This window comes from Chrysochloris asiatica, unplaced genomic scaffold (assembly GCF_000296735.1).
Source record: "Chrysochloris asiatica unplaced genomic scaffold, ChrAsi1.0 scaffold00129, whole genome shotgun sequence".
Lineage (NCBI taxonomy): Eukaryota > Metazoa > Chordata > Mammalia > Afrosoricida > Chrysochloridae > Chrysochloris > Chrysochloris asiatica.
In genome coordinates, this window is record NW_006408647.1 from 4,392,175 (window position 1) to 4,419,593 (window position 27,419).

The 27,419-nt window shown below is 37.4% G+C and overlaps 1 protein-coding gene across 1 annotated transcript in view; it reads left to right on the forward strand.

Moving 5' to 3' along the window:
* Positions 1–27,419, forward strand: part of COL25A1 (collagen, type XXV, alpha 1) — a 668,242-nt gene that overhangs the window by 613,394 nt on the left and 27,429 nt on the right. The window contains exons 24-31 of the mRNA XM_006869318.1: positions 1,821–1,844; positions 2,467–2,511; positions 6,836–6,880; positions 10,566–10,646; positions 11,484–11,546; positions 12,189–12,239; positions 15,642–15,668; positions 25,958–26,011. Coding sequence (XP_006869380.1) covers positions 1,821–1,844; positions 2,467–2,511; positions 6,836–6,880; positions 10,566–10,646; positions 11,484–11,546; positions 12,189–12,239; positions 15,642–15,668; positions 25,958–26,011 — 390 coding nt within the window. The remainder of the gene's footprint in view (positions 1–1,820; positions 1,845–2,466; positions 2,512–6,835; positions 6,881–10,565; positions 10,647–11,483; positions 11,547–12,188; positions 12,240–15,641; positions 15,669–25,957; positions 26,012–27,419) is intronic.

Genomic DNA, 27,419 nt, shown 5'->3' on the forward strand with positions numbered 1-27,419 from the left:
TCTAGGTTAATCCCTTGTAATAAGTAAGCAGTGCCTATGTTATCACAGATCAGATGGTCTAAAAACCTGGGCTCTGATTTTTTTTTTTTTTTGGTAGCATTTTATGAGCATTTTGTTTTGTCTTAAAGGCACTGATTTTGTTTTCTTACCATAACTGGCTTTATCATGGAATAATACCTAACCACTTATACATTGAATAAAATACATTGCTTTCTAAGGAATGATGACCCCATGTCACTAGAGAGTCAATTAAATGTTTGAAGCAAAATAGATCATTTAAAAATGACTTCTGCAACAATAGTAATTAAATAATTAAAACAGTGTTCACCAAATGCACTTGTCTATTATTTGACTGAAAATTGAGCCTTGGGCATGAGATTAGTTCCAGACATGAAGGGCAACTAAGGTCAATTGTCTCAGGAATTCCACCGGGGTCTAGCCAACCAAAAAGTCTGTTCTTTTTTATGATTTTGAGTTTTGGTCCATATTTTTCTACCATTCTATCCAGGGCCTTCTACTGTGATCCTTTTCAGAGCCATCAGTAATGGTAGCTGGACACCATCTAGTTCTCCTAGTCTTACGTCGTGGATGCTGAGGTCCACGTGGTCCATTAATCCATTGGACTAATTGTTTCCATGGGTCTTCAATTTTCTTCACTCTTCTTTCCTTCAGGTGGGGAGAAACCAATAGTTGCACCTTAGATAGCTCCTCATGAGTTTTTAAGACTTTAGTCACTGCTCACCAAAGTGGGATGTTGACTATGACCTTGGTGTCTAGAAATGGTTTTCATTACTCACAATGACTAGGCTTAAAATCACCCGTGATTCATACGATAGGTTTATTTTAGATGGTGATGAGAATTTTTAAAAGCTTGAGTTAAGGAACAGATATTAGAAATATTTAGTTAGAAAAAATAAAATATAAGAAACAGAAAACATTGAAATAAAAATTAATGTGTTAGAAATCAGGTGTTTATGCGATTTCATACTTTGAGAGAGTATGTTTTTTATGCATCACTCTAACACTTTAAAATAAAAAAACTATATTAATTCTATGTTGAATCACATCTTTAGTTATGGTGCTAGAACAAAACAAGTTCATTGTAGTACAACAAATGAGTTACAGTCTTAAAAATAAGAAAAAGATTAGTTGTGCAATCAGGTATTGTGGTTTTCTCTAATCAAAGTACTTTTACTATGAATTTCTTATGACTAGCAAAATCTCTTTAGCTCACAGCTAAACTGATATATATGTTTACTATTTTTCTAAATGGAGTCCTGGTATGGCACTGTGGGTTAATGCACTAGACTGAAAAGACGGTTTGTTTTGCAAGGTCGGCGGTTCAAGGTCACCAGCCATTCCTCAGAGTCGCTATGGGTCGAACCACTCAAGGGCACTTAACAACAACATTTTACTAAATAACTTTAAAAAATTTATTTATTTTGTTATTGTTGAAAATACAACAAAACATGCACCAATTCTACAATGTCATCATGTACAATTCAATAACATTGATTAAATTCTTTGAGTGTGACTAAATAATTTTTTTAATTTAAGGTGAATTTAAACTTGACAGGTTCCTTTTTCTTCTCTCAGAGATTTCTTTAAAAACATTTCAAAAAGTAAATTTTTAAAAATTCATAATAATATTGTATTCCTTTGAAGATAGGATAATATTTTCAATATTTTCTGTGTTTTGTCGATTCCTTATATCAGATGTGCTAAAACACATTGTAAAATTTGATGATTTCAAAAATGTATTCTTTTACTTTGGCACACAAATAGTTAACTCTGTCTTTGTTGCTACATTTTCCCAACAGAGGATTACCACCTTAACTGTCACGGTAACTCATATTGCATGATTTCTGTTGTTTGTGACTTTCTGTTTGTTGTTGATGCATGTCAGTAATAATGGTACTAATGTAGCAGTTGTCTTTATCTGATACTTAATTTTATGTTTTATTATATTAATAACCTATAGTGAATGACTTTTTGTCCCAGTTGAATTATTTTGTCTGCTTAGTGAAAAAGGGTTTTTTAGTTAGTATTATTCTTAAAAGTTCCGAATCTTGTTTTAATAATATAGCTTTTTTTTCTTTTCTTTCAGTCTTTGAGAAAGCAAAACCTTTTGGCAGAACTATCTAGAAACATAGGTAGTGCTTGTAGGCTAATTCATCCCAAAAAGATGAAAGTGGAACATGGAAACAATTTCACATTGTCTTATAAATTCAGTCTAAAAGGTTCTCCTATGCTATTTTGACCAAAATGAGTTGATATCTCAGCATATCAGTAAATAGTTTTTATAATTATATAACCTGTGAATTTTTCCCTATTGGAACTCAATTTTGAGAGATATTTGATTCTGATAGAAATAAGAGAGGTATATACTGTACTTCTGATTTAAAACGTGCATTTTAATACATATACCTGCTCCTTTAAAATTTTTTATATCTTTTCTTGATTTAGGGTCCCCCTGGACCTCCTGGACCTCAAGGATTACAAGGACCAAAGGTTGTTGTTTATTTCATTCATTTCTATTTATCACATATTCACAGTGCAGAAAATCTTGTATCTGAATCTTTGAAAACAAACCTTACAAAATGCTGGAGAACTGAAATCACCAGTATCTGTTAAGAGAGTTAAGAAAGGAAATTGAGATGTGGACTGAAGTAAAGAGAATCTGGAGGAAAGAAAACTAGGAAAGAAAGGAGAGAAAAAGAATAGCATTTAAGGGAGGGCATTGAGAATAAAGGAGAATATTAAACCAGTATGAAAAGAGGAAAGAAGAATTTAAAGAAATTTTCTCTGACAATTACAAAAATTCTTTCCTATAATTCTTTTGTAGATTCAAAGGAAAAAAAAAAAAAAAGCAAAACAAGGAAAGCTCTTTACCATGATGCATTTACAAATGACAATTTTAAGAAACATTGTTGGAATAATTAATGACACAAGAATTAATATGCATATTCAGACATTCTACCATTTTTGTCTTAGCTAATGAAACATGCTAACTACAAACAGTAGAAATCTAGCATTACTTGATTATATCTAGAATTTGTTGGTGGTGTTAGCTTTATGCCTCCAAACTAAAGCTTAGTTATTCAACCATGTTTGATCAATTAACACATGACCAGTCACTCTAACTTTTCAGACAAGTGTTTGAGCTAACGTGTTGAAACATGACTTTCATCATTGGATTTTTGTACAGGATTCAAGTGGTTTCAAAATTCATTTTTTGTTTATGTTTCTTAATGCAGTTTATTTTCTAAGTTTCCCACACATACATATCAGCTTTTGTACTCGTCACTTTCTAGATTTTTTAAAAAGAAATCTAGTACATAGTAAAAGTAATGTTCATATTATATAAATGAAATATAGTAAAATATTACTGAAACCCTTGTAAGTTAAATTAAAACATATATCTTCATTTCAAATAGATTCAATATATAGTATTAACCTAAGTTTGGGGATACTTTAACTGTGTCTGCACCACATTCTGGTTCCTAAAAGAGTTAACACAAAGAAAGCTCCACTCATATAAACAATCTTTATACCTGTTTGTATATTCAAGCAAGTTGACATGAATTTTTCCTTAATATCTTGGTGAACTGGGCTACACAGCCTACAAGGAAATCTGTGTTGAGTCTATGGAAATCTAAATTCCTTCCTTTATCTTCCCTAGACTACTTGCTTGACTAGGTCTCCAGAGCCAAAATTGTTCCCAAAGCGAAATTTGTAACTCATTCCCCCAAAACTGCATCCCTAAGGTCTACAAGAGCCCAAGAAGCACCCATTCCTTTATCCAAAAGGGCAAAAGGGACCACCTCACCAAAAAAGGCTGTATCACTGGACCTTATATCTCTGTGTTATAATCCATTATACAATAAATTACTTTTGAGTCTCTATTCTGTGATATAAGTGTCCTGTAGGTGCTGTAGGGTATGAATCCTAATGTGGTGCTGTAAGATAAGCACTTGACTGCTAACCACAAGATCAGTGGTTCAAACCGACCAGTCGCTCCTTGGAAACTCTATACAGCATCATTATAAATGAATTAACTTGACAGCACTCAACAACAACTCTATGATGGGAGTCCTGGTGTGGTGCTGTAGGAGGAGCAATGGAAACCACAGGTTGACAGTTCAAACCCACCAGCTGCTCCTTTGGCAGTTCAAACCCACCACATGCTCCTTGGAAAGTATATGCAGAGTTGCTGAGTTGAAACTAACTTGATGGCACTTGACAACAATGACAACAACACTTTTGTAATAAAGGAGCCCTGGTGATGTCTAGCTGTGCGTCAGGCTGCTAACTGCAAGGTCAGCAATTTGAACCCACCAACTACTCCACGGGAGAAATGAGACTTTCTGCTCTCATAAAGATTTACAGGCTCAAAAACCCTATAAAGGATCACTGTGAATCAGAAAGAACCGACTCATTGGCACACTACCACCACTCTGTGATAAGGTCTATAGTAATGGTTTCAACAAGCACCTTACAAACTAGCGAAGCAGACAGGCAAACAAAGACCCTTTAAAACCCTATACAGGGTCACCATGGGTCAGAACCGATTGACCGCACTTAACAACAACAACAAATTAATACAGTAAGTACTTTGATTAAATGAGAGTGGTATGGGCATTCTTGGAGCATCCTTCTCAGTTTTTGTTCTCAAAGATGGCTTTAAGTTAAAACGGAAAGTCAAGAAGATGAACTAGATGACGTTCTAAAGAAATAATGTGGGGAGAGAGATTTAGAGTTCCTTGCCTTAGACCCCTGTCGTCCTTCCTATTATATCCCCCACCCCACCCCACTCACACTCTTATTAATCTTCTCATTGAAATCTTGAAAGTAGAAAAGGAATATAGCAGTTTTGAATTCTTAACTTCTTATGCATTTTATCATATCCACTTAGACTTTATCATTTATACATTTTCACCATTGGTTATTGTTGTTATTGTTATTAAGTGCCATCTCATGGGTTCTGACACATAGCAACCGTATATAGGGTTTCCAAAGAGTGGCTGGTGAGTTTGAAACACTGACCTTGTGATTTAAGCAGACCTTGTGGTTTAGTGCTTATCCTACAGCTCCACACCAGGACTCCTCACCATCGTTTGTTGTTGTTGTTGTTGTTGTTGTTGTTGTGAAATGCTGTTGAGTCAGTTCCAACCCATAGTGATCCTGTATAGGGTTTCCAAGGAGAGACTGAGCCTAAACCACCAACCTTGGGATTCAGACTTTGCAGCCCAGCGTGTTAACCTACAGCGCCATCCTGTGACCAAGAGTTAGGAGACTCAGCTTGAATCAAGTGTAGACTCCATTCTGGACTAGGAACTCCAAGTCACAGATTGGATGGGAACCTGCACAGTTAGCATTTCTTCCTCCTTTATTAAACAACGATTGTTTGACTTCTTAAACACAAAATAACTATTTATAAATAACATTTGAAGGGTGAAGGGTAAATGAATTAAGCACTCATGAATTGTATTTCTCTTTAAACTCTCATGGGTTGCATTTTAGAGGTAAAAGCCTTAGCAAAGCAATCATTATGAGACCCAGAGTGCTGACAAGCATTCAGACTCTGAGTGAAATTCAGGCTTAGCCAGGTGCATCCAACCTCAGCAGACTTGTTTGTGGCAAAATAAACTTTGCTGCTACCACAAAGAGCAGGAAGTCTGAAATAAGGGAAGCTTTTCTTTTCATTTGTTTCAAACCACAAGATCATGCCTTCTTTAAACACTGGAAAGCTCAAATTTCATTCTGTGGCTCATGGCTCTTAAAGTTTTTACCAGGGAAAGGAGCTCTAACCATTTCAATATTGTGGTTTATTATAACATCACCAAACAAGCCTTTCTTGAAACTACAGTCTCATGTCAGCTTCCTTGGAGAGCTGTCTGGGAGGCGGGCCACTCACAATGAGAAGAGCTGTTTATACAAGGTTTCCGCAATGTGGAAATCAGAAATAGGTGTAATGGGATCTGCATAAATGTCACATTGACATGAAATAATATCTAGTCTTTCAAGGAATTTGTTTGTATAGTACCTTTCAAACTGAAAGGTGACTGGACATTTATTGTTTGATAGATTTCTAACAAATTATTTAAATTGATTTTTAATGGAAATATCTTAAATTTTAAAAATAGCACATCATTGGTATATTTTGAGTGTGTTGAGGATTCTAATAAATCATAACATGAAGAGTAAATCTTAGTTTATTCTTAGAATGGTATAGGAAATTGAATTGATCCAAAATTAATTTTATGTGGATTAAGATATCATTTGATTCATTATGTTCCTCAGTGAGGATTTTCTTGGAAAGAGCACATTCCCAATGATTATAAATCCATTCAAATTGTGCCAGATAAAATATTACTGTAAATTTTTGAGTGTTTGCAATTTGTTCTCTCTTAGGTTAATTCATGTTTTGCTTTTTCCTCATACTAGAAAATAAGAGAAATCATAGAGGTTGTGTTGTTTTTTAAAGGAAGAAATTAACTAGCTGAGTCATATACATTGCTGCTATAGGATATTGTCTGTTATCAAATAATGTATTTCAGTTTACTTTTACTATTTTTGTTTTGTTGTTTTTGTTTTATTTGCATCTTACATGGAAGAATAAGTGAATCATTGGATATTATATTATACATAAGTAGTATTACACATAAGCTTCAAAAAAAATGTTACTGTTTGGAGTTTAGATATGTACTATGTCAAATTACAATGCATTTTCTAAAAAGCAAGACTTATGTAACCAACCAGCATCATTTTTGTATTTAGTGTAGTTTGCTACCGATGATAAATAAAGACAGATTATCCCTTTTTATCTTAACAGGGAGAGCCAGGAGCGCCAGGAAACCCAGGAGTTGATGGAGAGCAGGTAATTTTCAAAGAAATTGACTATCATTTAAGAATCATTATTCATTTTATTATAGGTTTTGAGCCAAAAAAATATATAAGTATGAATTTATAGTATCTTCTTTTTCCTTGTATGGCACTGTAGGATCAGAACCAAAATGCAAACCACAAGGTCAGCAGTTAAGATCTACCAGCTGCTCCTCAGAGACCCAATACAGGATCATTATGATGACACTTAGCAAGAACAACACCACTCTAGAGATTAACTACATTAACTCTAAGAAGCAGTTAGTTTAATATTAGATATTCATTTTCTTCACAGAAAGATACAAGATACACGGTGCTTTAATTTTGTTCTTCGAACACTCGTCGTCAAGCTACCAGTGACCTCTCTATGAATTTTCAATAGACTGTTAGATTAATATCAATCTAGTAAGAATTACCTGATTTTTATCAGTGAGTATAAATAATTTAGATTTAAAAACAGAGATCATAGTTTTCACAGAAATAGATATTGCTCACATGTTGTCACTTTAACAATGCTTCACAAATAAAAATTGCACCAAATTTTCTTGTTCCTTAGAAAAGTCAGACTGAGTAGTTTTCATTTTGTGAACCGGGGAAGTTTCTCAAAGGGTATCTCCTAAGGAAGGTGGTCAGCAAATTCTTCATAAAGGGCCAGATACTAAATGTTTTAGGCTTTTCCGGTCACATATGGTCTCTGTCAATTTTTTTTAACACCACTTTCACAATACAAAATACACTTGGGCCAATATAAAAACAATCACAGCTGATGCATGGTTCATACCTTGCTGCCTCTGCCCTAAAAGAATCTGACCAAAAGAATATGGACATGAATCATAAGTCAGAATCATATTATGCGGGCTTGAAGATCTTTGATGTTTATGGGGCTTCCATTATTTACCCTGCTATTGTTGTTTTGAAGTACTGTCGAGTCAGTTCTGACCCATAGCTACCCTGTATAGGGTTTCTGAGGAGCAATTGGTGAGCTTGAACCACCAACTTTGTGGTTCAAACTGACTTTGCAGTCCAGTGCATTAAACCACAGTAGCTAAAATCAAGCTAACCGTAAGAAATCAAGCAGATTCTCAGTAGAGATAGTGAACATTTTAATCATCAGGAAGAAGTATAACATAAGAAAATTAAATTGAAAAGAATTTTTTTTAAATATACGTTGTTAGTTGTTAAATGCCATCAAGTTGGTTCTGATTCACAGCAGCCCTATATAGGGTTTCAAAGGAGCAGCTGGTGGATTTGAACTGCCAACCTTGTGTTTTGATGTCCAGTGCTGATTCTACAGTGTCAAAATAAAAGTAATATGTTGAAATTGCATCTTATTGTTGTTTAGTGCCATTGAGTCTCTTTCAAATCACAGCAATCCTTTGTAGGGCTTCTAAGAAGTATCTGGTAGGTTTTAACCACCAGCCTTGCAGTTAGTAGTCCAGTGCGTATCCTAAAGTGCCACACCAGGAGCACGTAAACTAGCATGTTGTTGTTGTTAAGTGCCTTCGAGTCAGTTCTGACTCATAATGATCCTGTATAAGGTTTCCGAGGAACAGGTGGTGGGTTTGAACTGTCAACCTTGTAGTTTGCAATCTAGTGCTGATCCTGCATGCCACACTAGGATTCCATAATTGTTGTTAAGTGCCGTTGAATCGGTTCCAACCTATAGCATCCCTGTATAGGGTTTCCAAGGAGCGACTGGTGAACTTGAACCGCCAACCTCGCAGTTCAAACTGACTTTGCAGTCCAGTGCATTAACTCATGATAGTGTCACATAAAATGAACATTTGAAAACGAAAGGTACTTAGCTTGGCTTGCTATATCAATCCATGATCACATTATAAGTTTTGAATTTGGCTTTGTTACTTCCCCCATGTTAGTCATGATAAATGACATACATTAACAACATACTTCATGGCCCCTAATACACAATAGCTGACATCATCTTCAATTAAGTCCAGTGGGTTGGCTATCCTGTTACTCCTCATCAGATTTCTAAATCTAGGAAGATTTTAGATGATCCATCCATCCATTCAGGCACCCATCCCATGAGTGATTCTAAACTAAGACTACGAAATAGGTTTGTTGCTATTCCATACCATCAAGTCAGTTCCAAATCTTAGTGATCCTGTATAGGGTTTCTGAGGAGTGGCTAGTAGGTTTGGACCACTGACCAATGCTTATACTACAGTATAAGTCCATGCCAGGACTCCATATGAAATAGGTATGTTGTTATTGTTAAGTGTCGTCTAGTCGGTTCCAACCCATAGCGACCCTATGGGGAGTGGTTAATCTTACAGTCCAGAAACAGAGGATCCTAGGACCATCAAGGGAGAAGAGCACAAGCAGAATGCGAGACTTTATCCAGAGAAGTAGCAACACCAGAGATGGAGGCAGAGATGGGGACATGTAGAGAGGGAGCAGCTGAGGACTCTAGATTCATGGGACGAGAGGGAGTAAGAGCTGGCGGCCAGGAAGCAGACTTGCAGAATGCGCCCTTTGGTGTTGTAAATTTTTATATATGCATGAGAGTTTAAAAAAAAAAAAGAAAAAAAGAGAGAGAGAGAAAGAGAGAGAGAGCTAAAATGAATAGAGAGAAATACTGTTAACTGATGGTACATGGAGGGGATTATAATAATTGTAATGAAACTAAGTATGTGATTTGTTGAATGTAAAACTGATGATCTGCTCTGTATAACTTTAACTCAATTCATAATAAAAACGTAAAAGAAAGAACTCTACCTCAAAATGGGAACCATTTCTTCATTAAGCAGTTGCTGTTGAATAGATTTCCAACTAATAATGACTCCAGGGGTGTCAGAGTAGAATAATTCTCCAGAGGATTTTCCATGACTGATTTATTAGGAAATACGTCACCAGGCATTTCTTCCAAGGCAACTATGAGAGGACTCCAATTTCCAACTTGTCCGTTAGCAGCTGAGAACTTTAACCACTGGCACCACCCAAGGATTCCCATTTCAGCATTTAAAGCAACCTTCTGCCTTGGAGTTGATTCTGATGCACAGTGACCCTATCTGACCAAGTAGAACTGCACCTTGGGGTTTTCAAAACTATAAATCTTTACAGGAGCAGATAGGAGTGGCTGCTGGGTTTGAACCGCTGACCTTGTGGTTAGCAGCCCAATACCTAACCCATTACACAGCCAAGTCTCCTTCATTTCAACATTTATGCTTTCATTGTTGTTGTTAAGTGCCATCATTTCAGCATAGGAGCCCACTTATTGGAAAAATTGACCTGAAATTCTGTTTTACCTAGGATATAGCTATAATTTGGGATCAGTATGTAGTTACTGAAGCCCTGGTGTGGCACTATGGGGCTAATGCGCCAGACTGCAAAGTCGTTTGAACTGCAAGGTTGGTGGCTCAAGCTCACCAGCTGCTCCTTGGGTCGCTATGGGTTGGAATCGACTCAATGGCACTTAACAGCAACAACAATGTAGTTTAAAGGGGAACTCTGGGGCTCTGTAGGCTAAGCACTAGACTGCTAACCACAAGGCCAGTGGTTTGAGCCCACCAGCTGCTCCACAGGAGAAAGATGAGCCTTTCTGCTCTTTAAAGGTTTACAAGCCAATACAGGGTCGCTATGAATTGGAACCTACTCAACAGAACTTAACTATAACAGCAAGTAGCTAACATTCTAACATGAAACCATATCATTTGTAGGGATTTAAAGGCTCAAAGGGCGACATGGGGGACCCAGGTATGCCAGGTGAAAAAGGAGGAATTGGACTTCCAGGATTACCGGTATGTTTATCATTTTTATGATGTATTCTTATTATGATCAATTAAATATTCAGAAAAGAGTCATATATTATTATCTGAAGTCTCATACAGTGGTTCATGTAATATATTTATTTTGAAATAGTTGAAGTATGATTAGTTAGTTACTGCAACTGAGGCACTCTAACAAATTTTAAAGCACCTAGTCAAATAAGTTATAAAATAAACCTCCATGTTTTCCTGAATTATTTTCACTAGAAGATATAAATATATTTAGCCTCTTTAACTTAAGTTAGTAACTGCTCAGTATAAAATAAACCATAATTGAAAAAATAAGGCAAAAAAAATTTCAATTTTTTTTTTTTTTTAATTAGCTACTCTAGAAATTGTAGTCTTTGTGTGATCTATGGAATGGTGTTTTTATTTGATTTTTTTTCTTCCCTAATTTTTACTGAGAATTTGGAGGGGAAAATGTAGTATTGCCCTAGATATTTTTTTAGACAAGGAAATGTATCAATAAACGTCAATAAGATATAAAAGACTTGCCATTGCTATTTAAAATGCACACCACCATAAAGAGTACAACATTTATAACCTATATATTTAACACTGAATAAATGTAACTAATTAAACCAAATCCAGTCTGTCCTTATATTATATTTCCACTTATCACGTACAGTCATAGGGACTCGGGTGGTAGTCTAAAATGCAAGAGAATAAATCTTTCTTTTATATATCATGATTATAATATTATAAAAATTTTCATAGGATGTTGGGTTTGGGAAGAAAATTCAGTTGTTTCTTACACTTTAGAGATGACTTTCACTGACTTACCTCAATACTTTCAATGGCTCTTTGTAGGGTGCCAATGGAATAAAAGGAGAAAAAGGAGACTCTGGATTGCCTGGTCCTCAAGGTCCTTCCGTAAGTCTTGTTGGCTGAACTTCCGTGGTTTCTAAAGAACCCTGATACAAACCTATTATTTACCTACCTCAACCTGTGCCAGATGGCTTATCAACAGTGGAAAGACTGTGAACCTCTTGGTTTGTCAAACAGTGGAAGAAATATCTGTCAACTTTGTACAATGAGAGACAGAGGGTCTCAGAGGCCTGAGTTGGAAGCAGTTTTTCAGAGGGCTGTCTACTCCTAAGAAGAAAATCAATGGTTTTCCCACAATGCTTGTGGCTAGAGCTCTGTCGTTATAGAACATATGTCCCTTTTTCCCTCCAGAGCCCGGTTTTTGCTGAGTAAAATATTTGAGAGTTTAATAGTGGTTATGGCATTGTAACATTTCTTGGTAATCAGTTGCTTCCTTTTCTTTCAATGTACTTTTTGATTTATTCTGGCCTTTGTAGAATAACCGTATTTTTGTAAGCCTTTTTTGCCATTGCTGTTGCCCTTACGAAGGAATTTCTTAACCTAGAGAATAAAATGTATCACTTCTTCCAGTGTCTTTCTGTCTGTGTAGCTATTAATGACCTTACCAGACGCCTAGCACAGGAATCAAGCTGAACTGCCATATCTCAATGAAGTAACCCAATCCATGTTTATTTTTTGGACGTACAGATCATAGGCCCACCAGGCCCACCAGGTTCCCATGGACCACCAGGCCCCATGGTAAGTTCCCCAGTCCTCTAAAATATAATAGTTTATCTTTTAGCATACTACTAGAGAAAACATAAACATATCCCTCAAAATAGCCAGCTTGTGTTTTGTACTATCCTATATGGAATGCACAGAAAATACAAGGCACTTTGCAATATATTTGACTTTACAGTGTTGTCTTTCACTCTCTAAGCCATGTGTGTTGGAAAGAGACAGTAGTTTTGTGTTGAAGAGTATGAAGAAAGACAGCTAGATCTAACAAGCTTTCCTCTGACCTTATTTTGTGAACATTGGCAAAAGTTTTAACTAATCACTTTTCTAGTTTGTTTTTCTGTTAGTATTTTTAGTAATAAAGTAAGATTAATCATCATAGCTATCAAGGAATGTTTCTAACCAGTTTTGCAGTTTGAGGTCTTTGATGTCTTTGAAAGGAATATCCCATAAGAACATTTATAAAATAATGTTATAAAAAGTGAAGCTTGCTTCGACAGATGTCATACATTTCCTTTCACCTTTATAGCATGTTGTTGATCCATTGTGCTAGGGTGCAGTGGATCCTTTTATATGGCCTTTCTAGCCATGGCCTTGGTGGTCGTGGTGGTGGTGGTAGTAGTGTGCTATGGAATCAGTTCTGATTCATAGTGACCATGTATAGGGTTTCCAAGGCTGTAAGTCTTTATGGGAGCAGAAAGCCTCATTGTTCTCCTGCGAAACAGCTGATAGTTTCAAACTGCTTACCTTGAGCAGCGCAACTTGTAACCACTATGCTACCAGAGCTCCATATGGCCTTGTTATGCCCACCAAATGATTGGGTGGGATGATGCAAATACAGTGTTTGTGGCCTACCAAGAGGATTGGACCGTTTGCTAATAATGCAGATAAGGTACATGGAACCCTAACAAGGAGATCAGTGAGTTTTGCCGTCTACTATAAGATGAACTGGAGTGCTTGGTGTGGCACTGTGGGTTAATACGCTGGACTGCTAACCACAGTTGAGTGGTTCAAGCTCACCAGCTGCTCCTTGGAAACCCTATTCAGGGTCGTTATGGGTCGGAAGCAACTTGACAGCACTTAACAACAAAAACAATAAGATGTGCTATCCCAGAGGTAGAAGGGGAGACCGGACTACCACCATGAAGAAGAAATGGGTGTGGAGTATTTCCCTTGGACTGTGGGTCCCTCTTAGACCCAGGAAACAGAGAGCTATAACACCAGAGTTGATGAGAGGCACAGAGAAGCAGCAGCAGGGACAGCAAAACAGGAAACTGACAGGAGGTTACACAGTGGGCTTTCTGGCCTATGGAGGGAGAAAGCTGAGCACCTTTGGTCAGGAGGCGTACTGGAGGACTGGGGTGCCTCCAGTCCACTTGATTGAGATTCATTCAATGACCCACAGAGAGAGTTGAGGGCCTTATGGCAGGAGGCTTCTTGGCAGAGTGGAGTATCTCCGTGCACTTGGAACTCAGCGCACTGATCCATGGAGAGCTCAGTAATGCCTTTCTGATGGAATACGGTGTTCCCAGGCACTTGGAGTAAGGCTTGCTGACCCACTGAGCCAGAGAGCTGAGCAACTTCAGGCAGGAGGCTTGCTGTTGGGGATGTCTCTGGGCACTTCTCTGTGGAGCTAAGGAGCCCAAGCAGGCTGGGCTGGCCCAATAGACCGAAATAAATTCTAGTCACTTGTCTTCCTATCTTACATCAACAATGATTTAAGCCACAGAGCCACACACCAGATGCAGTCATCTATTGTTCAGTGCCATTCTACTTCATAACACAAAACCATTACTATAGATTTTCTTTTTGTCAAACTAAAGAGTTTATTAAGAATAAGCAAATAACATACTTTGGGCTATTTGATTTTCCCTTCACTTAAGTTAAAAGGTTAAATAGGAAATGTTACATCCTGTACATATCATAAAACTAATTCATTTGATGGAATTCTAACCATTATTAAAATGAGATAAGAATAATGGATCAAGTTACTGCCATTTCCTAAAACTGTTTATCCACAAACTTATCAAAGGGAAAATATTATTCTGATTGCAGACCAATGAAACAAATATCCATGCATTGTTTGATAAGGACCTTTTTTCCTGGTGTTGTGTGTTTTTCACTGATAAATACTCCATTCTTCCAACTGTTTATTTATATCATTTGAAAAGGTTAAAGCTATCCATAATACATTTTAATTAATTTCATGTGACTTATTAATATTTACATTAAGTTTACACAAAATATACAGTTTCAGAGTCCTGAGGTGGTGCTGTGGATAAATGCACTGGACTGCAAAGTTGGTTTGAACCACAAGTTTAGTGGTTCAAGCTCACCAGCCACTCCTCAGAAATACTACATAGGGTCGCTGTAGGTCGGAACTGACTCAGCAGCATTAAACAACATTTAACATTTAACAACAACATAGGGTTTTATGTCCTGACTCATGCTTGCATTATGATTTTGTTCCAATTATAAGCAATTGTTACAAGCACCTTAATCTGTGGTAGAGATAAATGTATTCTGAATAACAATGTTTATGCCTCGTGTATTAGAATTCTTTCCTTAATCTTCAGTTAAAAGAGTCCCAAACTTGAATGTATTTTCCCCATATCCTTCTTTCTTAGTTCTCAATACCTTGGGTCTGGAGGAGTTAGTAGTAATGGAAAAGATCTTCCTGATACTCAAAGTCTGAAACTTCTTTATGGCAAGTTAATGTTCTTTAGTAAGGTGGAGGGTCAGAGAAAAAGAGGAAGACTCCCAGCAAGTTGGATTGGCAAAGTGGCAGCATCAATGGTCTTAAGCGTGGCAACTATTGTGAGGTTGGCCCAGGACCGGGCAGTGTTTCATTTGTTGTGCATAGTGTAGCTATGAGTCGGTACTGACTCGATGGCACCTAACAACAACAACATCCTTTAAGTCCTACATTTACTCCTTATAAACTCACAAAGCATCTTATATGTCCCACCAGATTAAAAAACAATGGAATTGAGAAATAGGAGTAATGTGGGTTCCAAATCCTTCCATGTAACTCCATTGTTGTTATTGTTAAGTGCATTCGAGTCGGTTCCAACCCTTAGCGACCCTGTATAAGGTTTCCAAGGAAGCAGATGGTGAGCTTGAACCACCTACCTTGCAGTTCACACGGCTTTGCAGTCTGGCACATTAACCCACAGTGCCACACCAGGACTCCATATAGCCCTATAGATTTCTTATATCCCTACCATAGACATTTAGCCATCAGAATTGCTATTAATGCATTTCCTATCACAGGAATCCAAGAGATGCCATAGGTCATAAACTCCACTGTCCTGCTTTAACTGTAGTTTCTTGTTTTACAACTTTTCTGTTATTTTGCATGATATCCTCTTCTGGAAAACAGTGGATCAATTCTTAATGAAAAGCTGTGTTTTCATCTTCCAGGGACCCCATGGACTTCCTGGACCAAAGGTAACACAGCACATCCCTTGAGTATTTGATTTCTCTTTCCTTGTTAATCATGAAGAAGCATGACTGAAGCATGTCTGTCCTGTCTTATTTCTTTGTCAAGTAATGTTATTAATCTTTAAGCCTTTAAGCATCCAGATACTTAAATCTCACGATAAAAATGATTCACAAAAAAAATTTAAGGTATGCAACCTAGAGATAAACCATTTCTCACAATGCTTTTTTCCTTGACACAATATAAGTTTCATAATATGCTCAAAATCAACTAGTTAGAAGGGAATTTGATAAGGTTATCAGACTAGTCTAGATAACTCCTTTTAATTGTGATAGTTTTAGCTGTATATTTTGATATTATTAATCGATGTTTCTTGCTTCCAATAGTGCTGCATTTAAGTGTTTTGACTGTCTAACATTTTAATGTTATGCTCCCTTGCAGAGTTCACTAGTCTAGAATGGGGTAGGGCATATCAGGTGTGCTATGCTGGGAGTCCTGGTGTGGCACTGCGGGTTAATGCGCTGGACCGCACGGTTGTTTTGAACCTCAAACTTGGTGGTTCAAGCTCACCAGCCACACCTCAGAAACCCTATACAGGGTAGCTATGAATCAGAACTGACTCAACGGCACTTAACAACCACCACAACAACATACTAGAGGGGAAGATCACATCATAAACATGTATTGTACTGTATACACCTTGTATTAATAAGAGAACAATAGAAAATAGCTTCTCCTTGTCAAATCTAGGACAGCTAGCATTGTGGAAAAGGTCTCAACTTGTTCTTGGGTTTTGTGTAGACTGAAAGACATCCTGGGGGATTCAGACAAACCCTGAAAGATAAACTGCTGCTTCCAGGGAGCTTATGTGATGAGAGTCTCTCAGCTTTACCTGTGTCACCTTGGGCAGATTACTTACTCTCTCTGAATCTCTTTATTCAAATGGGTAACTACCTCATAGTATTGTTGTGGTAATTTAATGACCTATGAATATAAAACACTTAGCAAGATGTGTGATGCAGTTGTTGCTACACACCCAATGAACAGAAGTTGATATTGTTATCTTATGATATGGTGCCCGTTATGAGACACAATTCAAAGGTTAGTCCTCAAGGCTGATTGTGAGAAGGTTCAGGAACCCCTGAGAGTGCCTGGTAGTGAGTTGGTGCTCTTTAAAGTGGGGAGGAGGGACACATAAACGCAATGATGGCATTAGGCATCATAAAGCTCAGTCTGAAAAAAAAAAAAAAAAAGCTCTCTAGGGAGCTGGCTCCCTTCCGGTATACCTAGCTTTAGGAGTTGCAGCAGGTATTGATCCGACTCAGGAAACCAGAGTTTCCTTCTCTAGGTGAGGCAGGTGGCTCACCCAGGAACCACTATTGTGAATCTTTCATCATAGAATGAACTTTGGGTAGGTCATAAATTCCACTCTCCTTCCTCTTGGCTTTTCTTTAGGTTGCAAGGTATCACCCCAGACTAGCCTAATCATAATGACTAAGGTTTTAAAAATCCATAAGGTGATTCTGACTCATAGGTTAGAGAGGTGCCCAAGTTCCTTTTGATAGTTTGATATCATAAATGCTAGAATTTATTTTGTACACCCTTTAATTGTTGCTTCAGTCATAGATTTAAGATGGTAAAGCTGAAAAGACCTCACAGATTACCTATGCTAGTCCTTTGACACACTGGAATGTGGAAATCATCAAACAATATCATTAATATCACATGCAAGTAAAATTTTGATGAAAAATTTTATCAACTGCAACAGTAGATGAATAGGAAACTGCCAAAAATTGAAGCCAGATTCAGAAGAAGACGTGGAATGAAAATACCATTGCTAATGTCATACAGATCTTGGCAGAAAGAGGAGGATACCAGAGAGATGTTTACTTGTGCTATATTGACTATGCAAAGTGTGCATCATGAAAAGCTATGGATAACACTGTGAAGAATGGGTATTCCAGGACACTAAATTGTGCTCATTAGGAACCTGTACATAGACCAAGAGAAAGTCATCCAAACAGAACAAGGGGGTACTGAATGGTTTAAAGTCAGGAAAGGTGTGTTACAGAGTTGTATTCTTTCACCCTATTTATTCAGTGTATATACTGAACAAATAATCTGAAAAACTGGATTATATGAAGAAGAACATGGCACTAGGATTGAAGGAAGACTCATTAACAGTCTGCAACATGCAGATGATACAACCTTGCTTGCTGAAAACAATGAGGACTTAAAATATTTATTGATGAAGATCAAAGACAACAGCCTTCAGTATGGATTACATCTTAGTGTAAAGAAAACAAAAATCCTCACTATTGGACCAATAAATAGCATCATGATAAATGGAGAAAAGATAGTAATTTCAATGACTTCATTTACTTGACTCCACAATCAACACTTATGGAAGCAGCAGTCAAGAAATCAAATTACATATTGCATTATATAAATCTGCTGCATAAAACCTCCTTAAAGTGTTCAAGAGGAAAGATATCAGTTTGAGTACTAAGGTGTACCTGAACAAGCTACTTTCAGTAGCTTCATATGCATGTGAAAGTTGGACAGTAAATAAGGAATATCATATAAGAATTGATGCATTTGAGTTATGGTGGTGAAGAAGAATATTAAAAGCACCGTGGACATCCAGAAGAACAAACAAACTTGTTTTGGAAGAAGTATACCCAGAATGCTCGTTAGAAACCAGAGTGATGGGACTTCATCTCTCATATACACTTTGGACATGTTATCAAGAGGGACCAGTCCCTGAAGAAGGGCGTCATGCTTGGTAAAGTAGAGGATCAGCAAAAAAGAGGAAAATCCCCAACAGAATGTGTTAACAACATGGCAGCAGCAATGGGCTGAAGTGTAATGATAATTGTGAGGGTGGTGCAGGGCCAGACAGTGTGTTTCATTCTGTTGTGCATAGAGTCGACATGACTCAGAGCCAACTAGACAGCACCTAGCAATAACGGTCCTTTAATAAGGAGCCTGGTAGTGTAAGGGATTGCCTGTTAGACTGCTAGCTGCAAGTTCAAATCCACCAGCTGCTCTGAGGAAGAAAGATGAGACTTTCTGCTCCTGTAAAGATTTATAGCTTCAGAAACAATCAGGATCACTATGAGTCAGAATCTACTCAATAGCGTGAAGCAGCAGCAGTGGTCCTTTGATATTATAAATGATAAACAGTAGCCACAGGAAAGTTAGGCTATTTCTTATTCTGAACTATACTGTACAGCTAATTAACAATAGCTCTTAGGTTGGAATTTGGAGTCCTGGTATACCGCTGTGGGCTAATGCGCTGGGCTGAAAGGTCTGTTTGAACTGCAAGGCCAGTGGTACAAGTTCACCAGCCGCTCCTTGGAAACCCTATGCAGGGTCTCGATGGGTCGGATCAGACTCAACGGCACTTAACAACAACAACGACTTAGGTTGGAATTTAGGTCCTGAATTGAAGTCAAGTCTTTGGAGCACTGGATTTGATTGTTTATAAATACAACTTCTCAGTGAATGCTCACTTATTTCAATCCTAACTGAAGAGTTCCAAAACCTACAAAAGGCTGCCCCCACTGATCATCACCTCAGGACCACTAGCTGCAATCAACCCACATACAAAGCCATTGACCTCAAGTTTAGACCAGCTAATTAGAATTGACTATTGAGCTATGAGAAACTACCAGCCGCTCCGCAGGAGAAAGATGAGGCTTTCTACTCCTGTAAAGATTTACACCCTCGGTATGGGTCGGACCCAACTCGATGGCACTTAACAACAACAACAACAACATTAAGCTATGAAGAGATTCTGGTAACATAGTAGTCAGGCTGCTAAGCTCAAGGTCAGCAGTTTGAATCTACCAGCTGTTCCTCAGAAGAAAGATGAGGCTTTCTGCTCCCATAAAGATTTACAGCCTTGAAAACCCTATGCAGGGTTGCTATGATTTGGAACCTACTCCATGGCACATAACCATCACCACCACCATTGAGCGGAGTCAGCCCCCCTAACAGCAACAACATTGAACTTTGGCCACAGTCTCACATTGACTCAGGCTCAGTGGCCTTACCATTATCCTATCTTACCTACCAAAGCACATTCGGATTTCCTATAATGGCAGCAAGGAATCTAAATGTGCTTTGGTAAGTAAGGTAGGATATTAGTAAAGCCACTAAGTCTGAGTCAGCATGAGACTATGGCCAAAGTTAGTGGTAGCAGGAGTCATGGTGTGGCGCTGCAGGATAATGCACTGGACCTCAGGTTGATTTAAATCACAAAGTCGGTGGTTCAAACTCATCAGTCACTCCTCTGAAACCCTATACAGAGTCGCTATAAGTCAGAACTGACTTGACTGACGGCGCTTAACAACAACAACATAACGGCAGCCCCGCAAATACACAACATATCTTTAGAATCCAGACAATCCACTGTATCATGCCAATATGTTCATTCTTTTGTGACCCCTTTGAAAATTCAAATATTTATGAATATTCAAATGTTCCTTGGATAAATGTAGTTCAATGTTTCCTAAAATTTCCTGATGAGAAAAATCACCTGGGGCAGGGATTTTCTTAAGTAACTATTCCTGTGCTACATTTGTCTGAGCAGCACTCTGGACTCTTAATGTTTAACAAGTGCCATGCTGATTTTTCATTATCAGGCAAATTGAAGAAATACTGTCCAAAATAATCCCTTCTGCCATGTGAACATAATCTACCCAAACCCACTCCAGCAAGACTCTATTGGACATTTGAGTCCAAAAGTACTTTCCTTTCACAAAACTTCCAAGTTCTTCGTGACAGAATTGATGTCTGTAAACACAAAAGATGGAGTGTACAGGTCAGAACTCCCTCTAGCTCCCTCTAGCTCTAAGAGACTGCTACTGGCTGGAAGTAGCTGCATTGCATTTCTACATTTTAAAAAACAGTCAAGAGACTAAATCACTTACCATGGTTTTTGTCATGTCACCTTGCGTTAAACTCATACCTCATTTTTTCTAACACTGGGCAGACAGTAAAACTACCTTTAAGTTCTTTCATCTTACTGTTCTCTTCTGGGATTGGCAATTTGTTGTCTACTCTATTGATTAATCCATGTAGGGACCTGCCTTGGCAGTGTCAATGAATGAGGACTTGCTAAATGGCATTACTTCAAACATCAGCTGCTACATGTTTAGCTTATTCCCCTAGGCAAAATGCTTAAAGGCTTAAAGTATCTGTATATAACACTATCCTGCATATTCCAGTTTTCCATTCCAGCAGAGTGGGTCTTTCCTACTTCCTCAGCACCCTCCACTCTGAGTGTCTTTGATTTACTTGGTCCCAACACTGTGGTAGAAAATGAATTTCCTTTAGCAATAACCACAAAATTCAGGAACTTGGTCATTTATATCTTGATTATAAGGAACACATTTTCTCTGGAGGTTTGCTTTCCCAAAATATTTCATCCATTTCAGTTTATAATTTTTAGAAACAATAAATTAACTTCTTGAACTGATGCAAGACGACTCTTGCCTGACTTTGCTGGTACCCAAAACTGGAATCTGCAACCATGTCAGAGACTGGCTCTCTTCTCTCCCAATTTAAAGACCCTTGATAGCAACCAAAATTGGCATTTGCTTTTGCATTTAGGGTGAACCAGGGTTAAATGGTGTTAAAGGATTGAAGGGTGAACCAGGTCAAAAGGGTGACAGAGGACCCCTTGGTCTTCCAGTAAGTAAAGAAAACTTTCCATTTCAGTGCAAATCTCAAACTTTTCCTTCTACTTTAGTGACAACTCTGGTTTACTCCCTGGCTATCTTACTGTTGAGATTTCTATAATTGGAAAACATATTATGCTGGAGCGGAGCTCAGTCCAGTTTTGTTTCCTCTGGTGTCTGCTCTTGTGTCCGAAAGAAAATCTCGTAACAAACAATGCCGTCATACATGTTCTGTCATCCTTTGATTACATACATACCATTCTTCCTCTTTGAGGGCTGAAAACTTTTCTGCCCATCTCCACCCACCCCCCTTTAAAAAGGATTGTGCTCATTTTTTCAGAATTTCTCCTAAATGCTTTCATACTTTCATGCCATTTAAAATCCTCCTCCCATTGCTTTTTCTCCTTCAAAACCAAAATCTATGTAACCCTCTGTTGGTAGCAGGTATGCAATTGGCCATCATTAATGGCATGGGGCCAATGCTGTGGTCCCTGACACTGATCGGTCACATCGTGTTCTAAATGTTTTCTGTTGTTTGTTTCGGAAATGGTCTATCATGAGGCTCTTGGATCAATAGCTACTAGAGTTGGAGAAGTATTTTGCAGGTGTTTGACATTTCTATTTTTAATGAAAAGGGGATTTTCCTCCTCCTGCTTTTATAAGCCAGCCTTCTTTCTACAACAGCTAAAAAGGAATTTTTTTAAATGATGATTGATATTAGTCTTAAGATTTTTACCTTGCCATCTATCCAGTGAACAAAGAATATTATACGTTACATTATTAAAATACAGAAATCAGCCATAGAATGTCATTTATTCATATATTTGAAGTAAGGGAAAAGTAAGCTGGGGCCCACTTATTTCATTTCCCCATGGATACAGCACTTTAAGGTACAAAGATATTTCACTTGTTATCTAGTTGCTCACACATATCAGACACATAATAGATACTCAATAGTCATTCATTTACTAAATGAGTAAATAAACAAATGCATGGGATAAGCCTTATTATATTAGAGTACAGATCAAATAATACCAATTTGATCAATGGACATATGCATAAAATCTCTATAACAGATGTTAGTCATTTCTCCAGCATTCCAGGTGGATATAATATTATCAGTGAAAGATAGTCCCCATCAGCCCTCCCCCATTCATCTTCAGATGCTAGATTCTTAGGGACTCTAAAGAGACTATGAAAGGAAAAAAGAAAGATTACACTTTTTGTTTTAACACTTCATCTGACTTCTTTCAAGTTTGCCTTAATTTCTAATCTTGGATCGGTGTTAATTTTTTTATGCAACCTTTAGCTAAAAGTTCTATCTATACAGTATTAAACAAATGTTAGCAGCAACATAAATAATGCATGTTATTTTTTATTTTAATCACTGCTAACTGAAAATATGTATTTTCAGTTATAGTATGGATCATAATAGCATTATCTAAAAGGAGTTTTAGAATAAAAGACTAAAAATACCCCAAATATATATGGAATAACATCATTGGTGAAGTTCACAGCTGGAATAGATTTTTTTTTTCCCTTTGTATTATTAACTACATCTGAAGCATAAAATGCAGAAATAGTTCTGCAATCTTGCCAAGAGCATTTATAGGTCCAATGCGTTGTCTTTTTTAATCACTCCTTGATTTAATCTATACTTTTAAAAGACTATACATACATACTTAGGCTTTTTGAGATTAAAAAAAAATTGTACTTATTCTTGAAATAAGCATTGGGAATTATTGGGTTTTTTTTTTTTTCTAATCCTACCTTATTGGTTTGTCAGAAGCCCTGGTGGCACAGTGATTAAAGCACTTAGCTGCTAATCACAGGGTTGGAAGTTGTAACCCACCAGTCACGACACACTTCAGGAGAAAGATGTGACCATCTGTTTCCCTAAAGACTTGCAGTCTTGGAAACTCTATGGGGCAGTTCTACTCTAATAGGTTTGCTAACAGTTGGAACCTAATCAGAGACACTGGGTTTGTTTTTTGAGTTTGGGCATTGATGTGCAGGCTAGAGTTAATGGTAAAGAAAAACATCATACATTGCCTGAAAACAGGACTAGATTTTTAAAAACATTTCTCATTCAGTCTTTGATGCAAGAATTATCTCTGAAGTAAAATGAGGAATGATTTAGTTTGGGATGGGATTTCCTCCTCCATCCTGGTCTTTCCCTGTTCCTAGAAGTCCCTCTAGTGGTTACTGATGCAAATAGTAAGAGCAACACAGAAAGCAATGAATATTATTCATGTGAATTCCAAGAGGCATCTTGGCCTGTTAAAACTGAGTTGTTTATCCATAATAAACACTATTTTAACAAGTAAAACTAGAGTTCTTGTCTTCTGAAATGCTTAAATGTAAGTACCTACAATAATGAGCCTTTTCTTAGGAGATTGGCCGTTATTATATTTCAAGAACTTAAAAAACATATTATGAATAGTAAAGTCCTTAGAAAATAAATCTTACATGGAAGTTTGATAGACGTTTATGACTGTTATCAGCAGTTACTTTGTAGCCCACTTTATAAACCTCATTAGCTTGAATTCCAAATAAGCATTTGTCTAATAGAAATGTCATTAAAATGCCATCATCTGTGGGGTGTTTATTGTCATGTTTGTTTTTTTAAAACTAACAATTTGTAGCAATGTGATATTCATCCCAGAATCCTGTGACTACGTTATTATGTTGTTTGAAGTGTTACATATGTTCATCAGTACCTCATACTAATCTCTGTTCTTGTCATTCGTGTTACACCCACCAACCCTGCTATCAACCAAATCACACACAGGGAGCATCTGGCTTAGACGGAAAGCCAGGATCCCGGGTGAGTCAGTCCCTCATCTTGCTCTGATGTGCTTTGCAGCTATGAATTGTGGGCTTCTGGACAGATGCTTTGCTGAATGTACTCTCTCATCAATTGATGAAGGGTACATAGGACTGGAGTAAAGGAGGACAGAAAATAGGGTGCACCTCTGTTTAAAACCTAGCTTAAAACTGCAGAACATCTTTCTGAAGCCTAGGTTCAAGTCTGTATAATTTGCTAGGAATTGCCTATTTGGCGTCATTGTTTTAGTATCCCAAACAATTTTTTCCTTAGCAGAAGGACATTCCCTATAATTCCATGAAAGATGTGCTCTGAAGAGATGAAAGCAAATATGAATCTGGCCCTTTGTTTTTCCTTTTCTGTTTATGTCTATCTTAGAAATGTAACTTCTTCCTAGGACACTAACTTTCAGATCTCTGTTGATAGAAATGACTTGTCTGTCTTCTGTCATTTTGTCTCTTTTCTTTCGTTCTTAACAGCTCCATCTCTTAAATTTCAGCTGCAGAGACTCAGGATTAGAAGTCTTTTAAAGATGAATTTTTTTAAAGGGTTGGCATTAAGAAAAGGATCCAGTAAGATGATTCATCAACATTCGAATGAATCTGAAACCCTGAATTCATTCATGTTACAAGCCTCTAACAGAATAAATCAAGATAATAGAACAGTAGTAGCAATAATCCAGAAAAATTATGTTGCAATAGTTCCTGTGTTTGCAAATATTATAATAAAGTCTTTGCTAATCTTGGCGTAGTGTTCCTGGAAATGAGCAAATACATGTATACTTGAAAACCTTACTACATTTTTAAGAATCTAAACAAAAAACTCTTCAACCCTTCAGGTCTGCTTAAGGCAGTCAGTATTTTCAGGGGACCTTGGCATTTCCATATTCATTCAGCTATTATCTCCTCTGATACAGAAATCTTAATCTTAAAACTGAAGACCAGGAGGCAGTTATGCCTTTAAATCATCTCAACTGCCTGGTTTAAGCATTGTTAAGTCTTGTGACTTTAGCCACTGCAGCAGGACCCATAAGAACAATGCATTCTCTCTAAGCCTCTTGGTGATGCCATGGATTAAGCATTGGTCTGCTCACCTCAAGGTCAGCGTGTCAAACCCACCAGCTGCTCCATGGGAGAAAGATAAGGCTGTCTGTTTCTGTAAAGATGTACAGTCTCAGAAACCCTAGGGAGCAATTCCCCTCTGTACTATAGGGTCCCTATGAGTGAGATGCAATTTATTGGCAGTCTATGCTGCCCTCAACAGAGCCGCAGAAAGTTTGGATTGAACAGTGAGACACTGTGCTCATTAGAGTAATAATTTATTATGTTTGTCTCACTCTTCAAGCCCCTTTATCACGGCTGACAAGGCAGCTTCAGAGCATCTCTGGTCAAGGAGAGTGGGGTGGCTGTGTGTGTGTGGAAAGTGGATGTGAGGAAGAAGTGTTGTGGTGGAAAAAGAATTACCTTGCTCTTCTCCAGACAGTGGGAGCAAAGTGAAGACGTTCCATTTCATAAAGGAGGAAATATCTAATGAAACATGACATACTTTTTTGTGTGTACCTTTGAAATATGCCTTTATATAATTCACCCTCTATAAATGGAGTTCCTTGAAAACCACTGGCCTGAAAGAATCAAGTATAAAGGACTTGGGAAAGAGATGACTTGCTTTATTGATGTTTTAGGGCTGCATTCACCCAGGAAAATTCCAGGATAAGTGATAGCTGTTATACTTGTAACCCCTGTGATATGTTTCATACTTTCTTATTTTTTTATGTATTTTTTAGGGTACAGATGGCCCTATGGGACCCCATGGTCCTGCCGGTCCCAAAGGAGAAAGAGTAAGTTGCTTGTGAAGTTACTAAACCATGCACAATACAAATTCCTTTGTAATTTAATTGTCCATTCACTGCACAAGAAATACAGGGCTCTCTATTTATTCAATGAAAATAGATGCCATCTTAAGTTTCAGTCAGAGCCATAACACTGAGATGAGAGCCACAAAGTATAAACTGCTTCAATTAAAAAAAAAAACACAAAAAACATATATTTACATAGTTAAAATAAATAACTCAGATTATTCTCTTTTAAACCATAAGGAAGATATTTCCATTTGGCGTTGATCCAGAAAGTTAAAGTCAATAGAGCTAAAATTGCTAGGACCACATATTTTGGTTGATAGTCTTTTATATAAAGCTACTGTATTCATTCAGAATAAATTATAGCTTTTTTTTTTTTTATTAAGGAAATGACAAAACCTAAGTATTCTCCTGTACACAGTTACACATGCTCCCATTTTCTAGTAAAAGAATAGCCTGCTTTCTTTAGCCATAAGGAAATAATTTCAGTGCAGTATAGAGCAAAAACCTTTCACGAACCTCTGTATTGCTAGGCCATGTTTCCATATCCTTTGGAGGAAAAACAAAAAACCAAGACACACAGAATGGAAGATATAAGTACCTGACATGAAAGAATGTGCTGCAGCATCAGCATCAGCGGCTTCATTGTCTGGAACTCCTCTCCCTCTTTCTCTCTTTTACTCCCACCTTTTTTATTTCCTCACCTTGGAAAACTCACAAGTTTTTTTGTGTGTCTAAGTGGAATTATGTCATCAGTTTTCCGTGCATCCAAGATGGGATGTAGTGAAAGTATCCTAATAGTGGAACCTTTACAGTGCTTGGAATGATGAGCAAGTTTGTGATCTTTTAAAAGTAGATAGGTTTTCATCATTTTGGGATTGTTTGCTTTAAAAATGGAGTTCTGGATAGTGATTTTTTTTTTTTTTTAATGTACCTTCCAATTCCATAATTCCATGAAATGAATTCTTTCATTCATTCAATATTTATTAAGTACTACCATTTAAAAACCAGTTGCCCTCAAGTTGTTTCAAACTCATGGCAATTGCATGGGTCAAGATAGAGCTGTATTCCATAGGGTTTGCTCCATAGGGTTTTCAATAGTTAGTTTTGCAGAAGTAGACTTCCAGACCTTTCTACTGTCTCTGAGTGGACTCAGACCTCCAACATTTTGGTTATCAGCCAAGTGAATTAACCATGTGCACCACTTAAGGGACTCCTTATCAAATATTGTTGCTGTTAATTGCCTTCAAGTTGGTTCTAACTCAGAGCCACCCTGTTATAGGGTTTCCATGGAGTGGCTGGTGAGTTTGAACTGCTGACCTATGGTTCAAACCAACCTTGCATTTCAGTACTTTATTCCACAGTGCCAACTGTTACTATGTGCAAAACA